This window comes from Onychostoma macrolepis, chromosome 12 (assembly GCF_012432095.1).
Source record: "Onychostoma macrolepis isolate SWU-2019 chromosome 12, ASM1243209v1, whole genome shotgun sequence".
NCBI classification, from domain to species: Eukaryota; Metazoa; Chordata; class Actinopteri; order Cypriniformes; family Cyprinidae; genus Onychostoma; species Onychostoma macrolepis.
Window position 1 is genome coordinate 31213042 of NC_081166.1, and position 13412 is coordinate 31226453.

Genomic DNA, 13412 nt, shown 5'->3' on the forward strand with positions numbered 1-13412 from the left:
AACCGTTACAGGGGAAGGTGCTTAGTTTCATAATTCATTTCAAGATTTGTCATTTTCCTTTCTTTTGCATTTTAGTATGTCATTCATTAACAGCCTTCAACATTGATCCTGTGACCTGGAAGACCTTCACAAACAATGAAAACACTGGCTTTGGCTATAAAGTGATACAGAAAGATACAAGGTGAGCTCACTCAACATTACCACAGATCACTCAAAACATACAGCTGAACTGTTGAAAACAAATACACGGCTGACTTTTAGAGCTACAGAACATTTAAATCCAAGACTGATGTGGATGTTAAAGCCACTAATCAAAAGCCTTACTGATACCTGTAACAAATTAAAGAATTACTCTTAAGATGACAATCTCAGACAATGTATCTAACAGAAAGCCTTCATTTGAATTTCTAAGCTAAACTTTCTACATCTGAGTTGCACAATTGTGTTTCAGTTTTTGTTTTTTGTTTTTAGCCAGAAGGCACTGCAAATTAAATTACATCTTTACTTTACAGTTCTCACTGTAATGTACCCAGTCAACAATTTGATCTCACAGTGATGTCACCATGAGCTCACAGGATACTCGTGATGAGCTCACAATGTGAGGTAACAGTGAGCTAAAAGTGTAACCTCACAGCGCCCTCACTGTGTGCTCATACTAATGTGAGGTCAAAGTGCACTCACTGCACAGAGACTAGGTACCCAGCATGCATTGCAGCATGAAGCTTTTGATTGTCACCATTGTTGAGATTCATACACCGATTCTTGATGTATCTCTTTGTGTTTAAATGACACAGTATTTCAAAGTGTGTGTCTTATCATGCTTTTAAAATTCTTCTTAAATGATTATAACACTGCTGGGTCTTATACTGTATAATCACAGAGCTATCATAAAAACTTAAGTTTAATAACTTCTCACAAAGACTGCATACTGAATCTAGGTGATGGTTGCACTGTTATCATCAGTAACAAACCAATATCACCTGGTTGCAGTCTCTTTTTGGTTTTCCTTGCCATAACAAATGTGCTTTTCAAACACAGTTACAGCAGCCCCAAAAAACATAATGTTATAAAGTCAAGGGTCAAGAGCCCAACTAAAGCAAACACTAATCACTATGATGGTAATGTCAAACAAAACAATAAAACATCATCATCTAAATCTCTGTTAATTCTCAATAAGCGCTTTTGTAGACGTCTGACAGAAATAAAGTCAGTCTGGTTAATAATAAGTGAAGCTGGTGATTCGTTTATTTTAGTTGATTTCATCGAAGGCTGTGTCTGGAAGTCAGTTGTATGTTTGGAGAAGGTTCTTATAACAGAAATCTGTCAGCTGGGCGTGCACTCGTGAGCTCATCATGTGAGAGCACTGTGATATCTTTGTGATAGTGTTGAGAAACAGGAAGTAGAATGTCCCCCGGTGACTGATATTTGAGCTGCCTCCTCTCAACCTGCTCATCGTTTTGGGTTCACAATGAGCTCATATATTACTCACACTGTGAGGATCACCGTATGAGAATGGTGTGATGTCACTGTGATCATCGCGTGATCTCACGTGTTGACTGGGTAGTCATGCTAGTCAATTACATGCTTGTCAATTGCTAAATTAAAATAAAAAATAAAAAATAAAAATAAAGTCACTGCAGACTGTTCTGGTCCAGTTAAAAAATATTCTTTGAACATTAATAGAGTTTAATCAGAAAGCAAACCTTTTGAATCCTGCCTTTGCCAGTATTTTTAATTTCCCCTTTCTCTAATTTTCCTAACATAGAAATATTTTGCAACGCTGACCAAAAGAATACATTCTCACTCTCAACTCGTCACATGTTGACACTTGGTCAGGACCTTTTGGTGTCACTTTTTGATGCACTTTTAAGTTACCCCTTTAGTGTCATTTTTCGACATGCAGGGACCTCCATTGCTTTACATAAGAAATCTTTGGTGTCAATATGCAGACGTGAAAGGCATTGAGAATTTTATCATCATGATTAAATTATATATTGGGTAATAATATTGCCATTATTGCATATATGTTGGGGTGTGATTTTTCAATGTAAACATTCACAATTTTATTTACATTACATTATTTACACATTTATGAGCACGTAACCCAATACCCTGCCCCTAAACCTACCATTTCTCAATAAAACATAGGATATAGCAGGTAGATACAGCTAGTCATCATTTATTTAAAAAAATATTAATATTCCAAGTCTACCGCGGCAAAACGATTGATTTGTGAGAGGAATAGACGCAATCACCGTCTCCATCTGCTGTAAAGCTCAGATCCTGTGTGCAGTCAAGTCACCTTTATTTATATAGCGCTTTTACATTTACATTTACATTTATGCATTTAGCAGACGCTTTTATCCAAAGTGACTTACATTGCATTCAAGTTACAGTTTTTTTACATTTTATCAGCTCTTGCTTTCCCTGGGAATCGAACCCATGATCTTGGTGTTGCTAGTGCCATGCTCTACTATTTGAGCTACAGGAAAGCTTTTAACAATACAGATTGTGTCAAAGCACGTAACAGTATCAAATTGAAAGATAGAGTGTCAGTAATGTATAATGGTAAGATTAAACACTCAATTTTCAGTTAAAGGCATTTCGTTATTGAATTCAGAGATGTCATTGGCTAGCTCAGTTTAGTTTAAATAGTATCTGTGCAATCAAATCGACGATAATCGCTAGAAATTAAGTGTCCCCAACTGAACAGTCTGTGCACAAATTCAAAAATTGCCGCCAGAAGAAGCCTTACATCAGCTTTGGTTGTGAAATGCCATTGGCTCTTTTGTGTCTCGTGACCAATTCCATCATGCTATGGAGTATCTTTTTGAATGAGATGTGAGCGCTTCGAGTGAGCGGGATCATTTTCAGTGATTAAAGCCTTCTTATTTACTCTGTTCTTCACATAAAGATATCATATGAGACTTGGAAAGCAACACGTTTTGTTTGTAATACTTATGTATATTGCTTTTTTCATGGTCAGTTTTTAATAAATATCTGTGACTGTCACTGTAATGTTACTTTTATTTGCCTGTTATGTGTTTTATATTGTTCAGAAGTGAGTAGGTTTAGGGTAGGGGTGGGGTTACGTGCTTCAATGAAAGTATACATTTATATAAAATGATTTCTACTTTTACAAATGCATGCAAACCATTACATTAAGGCAAACAACTGAAAGCAATGGAGTACCCACTACGAAAAGTGACGCTAAAGTTGGGTGACCAGATTTCTCATGGTGGAATATGGGACAGGTGGGCAAGAGGTGGGCAAGGGGTGGGCAATATGACTATGACATGATAAATTTTATTATCTAAATGATATTCATATATATATATATATATATATATATATATATATATATATATATATTTGTTATATAAAAAATAACAAAGAAGCTGGTCACTCTAAGCTAAAAGGCCCAGCCGGCACATGACCGAACTTCAACGTTGAAATATGGTTGAAATAAGGTTGAAATAAGGTCAGTTGTTGTTTTAACGTTGAAACAATGTTAATATAATGTTTAATGCTGAACGGTTGAAAACCAGCCGGCACATGACCAACCTTCAATGTTGAAATATGGTTGAAATAATGACAGTTGTTATTTCAACATTTCAACAAATGCTAAATGGTTGAAAAAGGTTACCAAAAACACTTGTAAATCAATGTTGATTTGTTTTTTGTGTTTTACAAGAACTGTATGTTGAATCAACTTAATGTCTTCAACAGCATACAAAAGAAAATTCTGCCTTTTAAATTATTATTACTAAATTATTTAAGATCATTATTATTATTTTATTAGCATTTTACAATATTTTGATCGTTAAACCTATTCTAAAATCTAAAGGTATATGTTAAAATATTATCATCATTAACAACAATAAAAATACATTTCACTGCGTTTACCTTATTGCTTTGATCATGATTGGTTAATCTGGCTGTCATCCAGGAAACTGGCCAATGAAACTGTTCGCGCCTTTCTAAGTTTGAAAATATGACCGTTTTTATTGTCTTTCTGAGTGAGGCGGCTGACTGACTGTGTGTGTGTGAGCTGCTGCTCATTGAGATTGCTTGGTCGGGCCCGAGTTATTTTATATTTGCCTGTTAAATTTTTATTTTGAGCAAATTTGAGTCGTGACATGTCAACAGAGAACAAAAACTAGAATGTGAACACAGGAAGGGTCAGGTGTGATCTGCGAGGTCCAGCAAACACACGGACAAAATCAGGTAAGAAAATCGCTATCTTACCTTTCAAAAATAGTAAAGTATAATGTTACCAGAGTTTACAAATGGGTAAATGACATGTAACGTTAACCTGCAGAAGATAAATACCTGTGTGTGTATTTTGTATTGCTTTATCACAGATGCTAATGTTAATGTGTGTGTTGCTAGTAAGTTGTGTTAATGTCTGTCTTAGAGATTTTTCACATTTTTCTGATGTGAATGCCATGCATTGTGTTATATTTTTAATCGTGTAATAGTCTCAAAGATAACATACTCTGTTCATGTTTTCTAAATATCATATAATCACAAATTTAAACGAATTAAGATTGTTTAAAGCAGTGAGTCTCAAAGTGTGGTATGAGTACCACTATCTCAGACTTCCTCTAGTGGTACGCAGAGGAATCACTAAATTAAATATAAATGAATGTTAATACATTTTAAGTTCATCTTTATTTGAGTAAAGTGTTTTGTTGTTGTTGTTGTAGTTGTTTACATTTAAGTATAGTACAGTTTTTATTTAACTTTTGGTACAACATATTTTAATTGAATCATTATTTAAGTTTTGTTTTTACCTGTATGTAAGCACCGTGCAGTGTTTATGTTCAAACTGTATTTACAATGTTAAAGTGGCTGACAACAATACATATTCTTATTAGGAATAAAACTGCCTCGTTTTGAACTGTGCAGAGCTGTAGCTAAATAGTTGGGCCTATTACGCTACTGTATTTTAATGTTGGACATTATGGTGGTACATGGAGAGCCAAATATTTTCTGAGGTGGTACTTGATATAAAAAGTTTGAGAACCACTGTTTTAAAGGAATGGTATAAAATGAAAAACTGCTTTTTAAGAACTTTTCAGTAAACCATTTCTTCTTTCCCCTTGTAGAGTCATCAAGGATCCAGCTGTTTATTGGCAATTTGGTAAGGCACTGTCACTTCTAGTAGAGATTCATTGACCTTTTGTGAAAGGTTTTGATTTTACTTAGTTTAATAAAAATTTACTTGATTTGATTTTACCTGTTTTACTAAATCCACTGTATAGTTAGGATTCTGATTTAAAACAGTGTAACTGGGGGCTCTGAAAAAACTGCTTTTGAATAATTTAATATTGCAAACTTTCATCTGAATACATTAAATAGGTGTTTAATGAATAGTGTTGTGCACTTTGTTTCCAACCCCACTGTTATTGAACTTAAAGTGAAAATATTGTATGTGATTTGTTTTGTATTCAGTTTTCAGTTAAAGATATTTCACAATATCAAAGTTGATATTTTATGAGTATTTATTGTTGGTGTTTTTATTATTTATACATACAGGACAGTACAGAAAGTGCACAAGTGTGAGAGAGAGGAGGAGACGGCATCAGAAAGGACCTAGAGCTGGGACTCTTACAAGGATCACCCAAAGCACAACCATGCTATATGCACAAGGCAGTTGGTTCTAACATTTTACCAGAATTTAAAGAAACATTTCTACTTAAAATATTAAATGCATTTCATTCAAGGATTTGGATTTTACAGGTTTTTAACAATACATCCAAGCACAAACACTGCAAGCTAATGTTTGGGATTATTTTCATCAGTTTTATACAGTATGTTTCCAAAATAAAACTGCTGTTTTACAATTTTCAGCTTGTGGTAGTTTATTGAAGTTGATCGTAAAGCCATTGCTGCCAGTTCTACAGGTTTTTAACAATACATCCAAGCACAAACACTACAAACTAAAGTTTAAGATTATTTTCATGTGTTTTATACAGTATGTTTCCAAAACAAAGTTTTGGGGGGTACCCTGTGCATTAAAAAAATTATGCTAAAGGGGTACCTTGAATGTCAAAAAGTGACACTAAGGGATTCTGAGAAAGCGTCAATATGTGCCGGGTGAGAACATGTTGACCAAAGCCATGCTGATACCCACACTTTTTCGTCTTTCATTTTTTGCATCATACTCAAACAGCATACCCAGCCAAGAATGCCACAGATTTGTCTTTTTTAACCAGTTCTCTATTCTTCCATAGACTGCTTGTGAGTGATCCTTTAATACAACACAGTCAGACTCAAAGAGGACAAATTTATCACTGTTCTGTTACCAGAGGAAACTGCATGCCACTGGCCATTACTGGTACTAAGTTTTTATATGATGCTTTCAAGTATGTGAAATAGGATACTAGATTTATTATACACAATAATAAATGCTTCCAAATATATTTCCAAAAAACATCCACTTTTTAATTCAACAAAGTCCCAGATGAGGCTGTCAACATGTCCCTTGGACTTTCAATGTCTCTAGATCCTCAGTCTTCAAGAGCAGTGGTAAATTTCATATGTTATTTAATCCCTGTTAATGTCAGAATATAAAATGTTAGTACTGTTTATATGCATTTCTAAGAGAAATTCTATTATGATGTCCTAAACAAATGCTATCAATTTTACTCCAAAAACATGAAAGAAAAATGCTAGATTTGGTGCATGTATATATTTGTATTATTTGAATTTTTGTTAGATTTAAACCTACTTGCAGACAATCATACATTTGGTCAAAATAATTAAATTTTTCACCTCCAATTTCACCCTAGTATCCAAATTAGAGTTTGTCATGTTGAAAATAACATTTTAATTTCTCTCAGGTTTGTGGTCCAACCATACCTAAGAACTGTGACGTAACCACTTACAATGGCATGTGCTATAAAATAAGTTCAGATAATCTTGTGAGCAGATCTGTGCCAAGGACTCTGAGAGGTATTTGTAAGGGGTTGTATCAAATCAGTCTTCATACTGTATATGACATGAGCAGCTTCAGACTGATGAAAACGTGAGTTTCTTTGTTTCTCCAACCTCAGAATGCCCAGCATCACAAATTGATATTGCTTTTTTAATGGATGGATCTGGAAGTGTAGAAGGTGTGGATTTTAATAAGATGAAGGCTTTTGTTATAGAAATGATCAAAAGTTTTATAGACCATGATACACAGGTAGGATAATCAATGCATTTATTTTACCCAAAATTTCCATGGCATCAGGAACTAAATCTACCTATCTGTCTTACAGTTTGCCATTGCACAGTTTTCTACAGATTGTTACATTCATTACAAGTTTCAACAAGTCAAAAAAGGCAAGTGGTGGGAAGATGCAGTGACTCGGATACCTCGACATAAAGGATGGACTAACACCGCAACAGCTATAAGACAACTTGTGTAAGACATGCTTGCTGATATTATATTAAAATTGTATTTAACCATGAGATACTTCTGACAGAAAAACCATTGAGACTGATGCGCACAGCCCAAAATTATTACAAAAAATAGACGACCTGTGCAAAAAGTAACACTCATAATGCAAAGTATAATGCATGTATTAATGCATGAATGAACAGATACACAGTGTTTCAGCTTTGTTTTTGTTGTTGTTGTTGTTGTTGTTGTTTTTTGCGTAGTGAGAGTCAGTCTAAGAGCCCTAAATGTTTTACAACACTTAATAATTGAACAATTTATTGATAACAATTTAGCATTTTTAACCTAATGAGAAATGTTATACATATGCATAATTAAACTGTTTTTGATTAAATATTCTGTGTTATTTTCTATTAACAGGAGGGAGCTATTCGTAAGTCAAGGAGGTGCAAGACCATCAGCCAGTAAAGTTTTGGTTGTTATCACAGATGGTGAATCAACTGATAAGTACTTGTCTGAAGCTGTTGAACAAGCACAATCAAACAATATAACACGATATGCTATCGGGGTAAGATTTGATTTGCACTTTAATTTTGTCTCTGCTAGATTAGAAAAGCTCAGAAAAAGTCAGTACACTCCTGACTGTGCATAAAACGATTAATTTTATTTAGGGGTGTCAACGTTAACGCATGCGATTAATCTAAAAATTTTAACTCGTTTATATTTTTTTAACGCAAATTAATCATTTGATAAGGTTTGACCCCAACTTCTTCCCGTCATCGCAGTGCAGAAGGCTATCTATCATTGTGTGATGAGGGTACAGTGAACCAGCATTGCCAGGGTAGTGGCACAAGTGGGCTATTTTTAAAATACAGTCGCGGGAAAAATTACAGAGCCGTGGGTTGCGGTTTTTTGGGCTACTTTTATAATGTACCATGGCCGCCCAAGGTGTATATTGTCAGAGAGTCACAGTCACAGTCACCGCCATCAACAGCAATCACCAGATCACAATCACCTGAGTTCTAATCACCCGCACTTGTAATCCCTCATCAGCACTCCCATATGTACCACTCTCTCTCTGACACTCATCGTCCGGTCTATGGTTCACTACCCTGGACAGTAACCCAACTCCACTCGTGCTTACCTGTGTTGACTTTCCTGTTGTTTCCCGAACTTCTCCTGCGATCCTCCAGCGTTGATTCCAGTTCTTCCAAGTTCACAATATCCTGGTTCCCTGTGAAAGAGACTCCATTCAGTTCCCCGCCGTGTCACTCTACTGGATTCCACTTCTAGTCCTGGAGGAGCTGGTCAACACTCTTCGGGCCTCGCTCCTGCTAGCACCGCTTCCTCAATCTGCCTCTGCCAGTCCCATGGCATTACCGACTGCCTATGCGGGTGATTCGGCTGAGTATGGCGGCTTTCTCCTACAACTGGCATTGTATATTGAGATGTAGCCACAGAAGTTTCCCACCGAGCGCTCCATGGTAGCCTTTTTAATCACCCTTCTCTCAGGTAGAGCATTAACATGGGCTAGAGCCATATGGAGCTCCAATACTGCCATAATAAATTCCTTTGAAGCATTCACTAACCATTTCAAAGAGGTGTTTGGATCAGCTACCGGAGCACTCTCGGTGTCGGACCAGCTACTGCGCCTGCGTCAAGGCACTTCCTCTACCAACGAGTACACGTTGCAATTCCGCACTCTGGCGGCATCTAGCGGTTGGAACGAAGTGGCTCTCCTCAGCGCTTATCGGCAGGGATTGGATACTGGTATCCGCTCTCAGATGGCGATATATGACGATTCCATATGATTGGAAAGCTTTATGTAAAGAGCTAACTGAATCTCCCAACGCCTATCTGCCTGCCACACCGCCGAAGCCGCTCACCATCCTGTCTCACCCGCCACCGGTTTCCCAGTACCAGAACCCATGCAAATAGACACAGCTCGTCTCTCCAGCCACGAACGTGCCCGCCGATTGGCAGCTGGGCTGTGTCTCTACTGTGCATCTGCAGACCACTTCATCAGATCCTGCCCCATCAGACCCCCACGTCCAGTGGTGAGCACTCTCCAGACAGATCCTATAATTTCCAAGCTTTCTGTGCTTACTGTTCAACTATTCACTCCAGGCCAATCTGTTGCAGCCTCTGCCTTGGTTGACTCGGGCTCCTTGGGCAATTTCATCTCCCAAGACCTCCTAAGTCGTTTACGCCTACCCCCCCAGCAGCATGCCCGGGAGCTCCGAGTCGAGACAGTCAATGGAAAACTGCTAGGACGTGGGTATGTGAAGTTCGAGTCTCCTCCGATGAAGCTTCAGATCGGCAATCTGCATGAGGAAGAGATCAAATTTCTGGTACTGGAAGGACCAACTGTGGATATCATCCTGGGACGCTCCTGGCTCATACTCCATTCTGCAGAGATCAGATGGGAGTCAAGTGAGGTAATTTGCTGGAGTGAATGGTGTCATCAACACTGTCTCAGGGAAATTCTACGTCCACCTCTCAAGTTACCCGCCGCTCAGGTTGCCTCCACAAGGGTTGAGAGTCCCGAGTACAGCGAGACTCCCACGATCCCGTCTGATTATAGGGCGTTCCAGGATGTCTTCAGCAAGCAGGCAGCCACTCAGTTACCACCTCATCGGCCATGGGACTGTGCCATTGATCTGCTGCCTGGATATAAACTCCCCAAAGGTAGAGTATATCCTCTGTCCATCCCGGAGCGCAAGGCTATGGAGGATTATATCAAGGAGGCTCTTAATCAGGGTTACATCCGGCCATCCAGTTCACCAGCGGCAGCAAGCTTCTTCTTCGTGGGTAAGAAGGACGGGGGCTTGAGGCCATGCATTGATTATCGCCTTATTTACTCCCAGAACCTGGCCGACCATCGCCACCACGTTGCGCAGGTCCTTCAAAAGCTCCGTCAATTCCATCTGTACTTAAAGCTGGAGAAATGCGAGTTCCATCGTCCCGCGGTGCAGTTCCCCGGCTATATCATTGGAGAGGAGGGTATTCAGATGGACCAGGGGAAGGTAACAGCAGTTACGGAATGGCCGAATCCCCAGTCTGTTAAGGAACTGCAGAGATTCCCTGGATTCGCCAATTTGTAACGCCGTTTCATCAAGGGTTTTAGTCTGCTTACAGCCCTGCTTACCACCCTGCTCTGCGGAAAGCCCAAGTCCCTGTCCTGGAGTTCCAGTGCCCACGAAGCCTTCAAAACCCTCAAGACTGCATTCAGCATGGCCCCCATCCTTCGTCATCCAGACCCCCATGTGCCATTCGTGGTGGAAGTAGACACCTACACCACGGGAGTCGGGGCCGTGCTGTCCCAGCAGTATGGTGAGCCTCCACGCCTCCAGCCTTGCGCTTATTATTCTAAGAAACTGACCCCAGCGTAGCAAAATTATGACATCGGTAACAGGGAGCTATTAGCCATCAAGCTGGCCCTAGAGGAGTGGCGGCATTGGCTGGAGGGAGCTAATCATCCGTTCACGGTCATCACCGATCACAAAAATCTCCATTACCTCCGGGAAGCAAAAAGGCTCAATCCCCGACAAGCCCACTGGCCCTGTTCTTTACCAGGTTTAACTTCACCATTACCTACCGTCCTGGAAACCGTAACTGCAAGGCTGATGCTCTATCCCGTATATACTCGCCTGATTCTCCCACAGATCCCAAGCCAATTCTCCCTCATTGTCAACCTCATTGTCTGGAACATCGACCAGGACATCAGAACCGCCACTCTCACCAAACCTGCTCCGCTGGGAGGCCCAGGCTCAGTTCACAATGTACCGGACTCTGGACATCCAGGCAGCCAACGGACCCTCTCGCTCCTACAAGCTCGGTACTGGTGGCCCAGTATGTCCCATGACATCATCAGGTACGTCTGTAGTTGCTCAGTCTGTGCCATGTCCTTGACTCCTCGTCATCTGCCGGTGGGCAAGCGCGTACCTCTCCCCATTCCTCGTTGACCCTGGCCACACATGGGAATTGATTTTGTGACTGACCTCCCTGACTCCGAGGGAAATACCTGCATCCTAGTAGCAGTGGACCGCTTCTCAAAGGCATGCAAACTGATTCCTCTCCGTGGATTGCCAACGGCCCTAGAGACTGCGGAATACTTATTCCATCATATTCAGGAACTTCAGAGTACCAGAAGACATTGTGTCAGATCGCGGTCCACAGTTCATCTCCCATGTGTGGAAAGCCTTCTTCCACCTGCTAGGAGTCATGGTGAGCTTGTCCTCCGGTTACCATCCACAGACAAACGGCCAGGCTGAGCAGAAGATCCAAGAACTCGGACGGTACCTCCGGGCATACTGCCAGGAAGATCAGTACAGCTGGACCCTTTTCCTCCCGTGGGCCGAGTATGCACAGAATTCCCTCCGTCAGAACACCATGGGCCTTCCAGTGCATACTCGGCTACCAACCCCAGCTCTTCCCGTGGACGGGAGAGCCATCTGAGGTTCCAGCTGTAGACCACTGGTTCCTGGCGAGCGAGAGAGTGTGGGACTCAGCTCACATCCACCTCCAGCGGGCAGTGCGAAGACATAAGGACTTCACGGATGCCCGGCGTGCTCCAACTCCCATCTACCACCCTGGAGACTGGGTGTGGTTATCCACCCGAGATCTGCGACTCCGCCTGCCCTGCAAGAAGCTGAGTCCCCACTATATTGGTCCGTTCTCGATCCAGAGGCAGATCAACAAGGTCACGTACCAGCTCCAACTACCCCCCAGGTATCGAATTCACCCCACATCCCACGTTTCCCTGCTCAAACCATGCGCTTCTCTCACTCCAGATCAGCACGAGCCGGATGAGCCTCCTCCTCCAGAAATTCTGGATCAGTTGTCGGTATACCAGGTCCACAACATCATGGACTCGTGGCGACGGGGTGGCTGGCTGGAATATCTCGTGGAGTGGGAGGGCTACTGACCTGAAGAGCGATCCTGGGTGGCCCAGGATGATATCCTTGATCCTATGTTATTGCAGGAATTCCATCGCATCCATCCTGATCGTCCCGCACCCAGAGGCTGTGGTCGCCCCCGTCGCCGCATGAGGGCCCCAGGAGCCACCCTGGAGGAGGGGTAGTGTCAGAGAGTCACAGTCACCGCCATCAACAGCAATCACCAGATCACAATCACCTGAGTTCTAATCACCCGCACCTGCAATCCCTCATCAGCACTCCCATAAGTACCACTCTCTCTCTGACACTCATCGTCCGGTTTACGGTTCACTACCCTGAACAGTAACCTGACTCCACTCATACTTACCTAAGTTGACTTACCTGTTGTTTCCCAGAACTTCTCCTGCGATCCTCCAGCGTTGATTCCAGTTCTCCCGAGTTCACGATATCCTGGTTCCCTGTGAAAGAGACTCCATTCAGTTCCCCGCCGTGTCACTCTACTGGATTCCACTTCTAGTCACTCACTCCGCCATCTGCTTTCAGTTAATAAAACCATTGTATTTCTACTTACCTGTTTCTCCTGGCTCTGTTTGTGACATATATATAGACAAATAAAAATAAAAATAGATCCTTTTACTAATGTGTATTATGCTTGGAATGTATACCTGGCAACTTAAGAACGGAGAGGCGGTTGTAACATCACAAACAACGTGAGTTTCAGCCAGAGCATACATGTCAAGGCTTTTACACAGCAGAAATAAACATGACAACAGCCACTATAGATTATATAAGATAAGAAACACACGATTACGATAGGATATTTGTATGTGATTTTCTTGAGAAGAATGTGTACATCTGAAATGCTAATTTGTGTAGCGATATAAGAGGCTATAAATAGCATATTTTTACAACAGTAAACGACCAAATTCCACATGTGATCATAAAAGGAAATTATTACAAACACTCGATGGTGGTTTGAAGTGAGTTCTGAGTAAAAGTGTACTAATAATCTCATAAATTGTCTTATGAAGCATGATACTTATATTAGCTCTAATGCACCTCCAGAACAGGTCCAATTCTTCTTCATAATGCATTTTGTAATAATACTTTATGTAAGGTCGCAA

General features: G+C 40.8%; 1 protein-coding gene and 1 long non-coding RNA gene across 2 annotated transcripts in view; both read left to right on the forward strand.

Moving 5' to 3' along the window:
* LOC131551511 (integrin alpha-M-like) overlaps positions 1-13412 on the forward strand; it is a 40410-nt gene that overhangs the window by 623 nt on the left and 26375 nt on the right. The window contains 7 exon segments of the mRNA XM_058794515.1: positions 76-181; positions 6240-6343; positions 6464-6534; positions 6849-6960; positions 7062-7192; positions 7269-7414; positions 7811-7958. Of these exon segments, the coding sequence (XP_058650498.1) occupies positions 76-181; positions 6240-6343; positions 6464-6534; positions 6849-6960; positions 7062-7192; positions 7269-7414; positions 7811-7958 (818 nt within the window).
* Positions 4029-5924, forward strand: LOC131551512 (uncharacterized). The gene is made up of 3 exons (XR_009273787.1): positions 4029-4227; positions 5112-5146; positions 5542-5924. It is a non-coding gene; the product is annotated as an uncharacterized LOC131551512 (long non-coding RNA).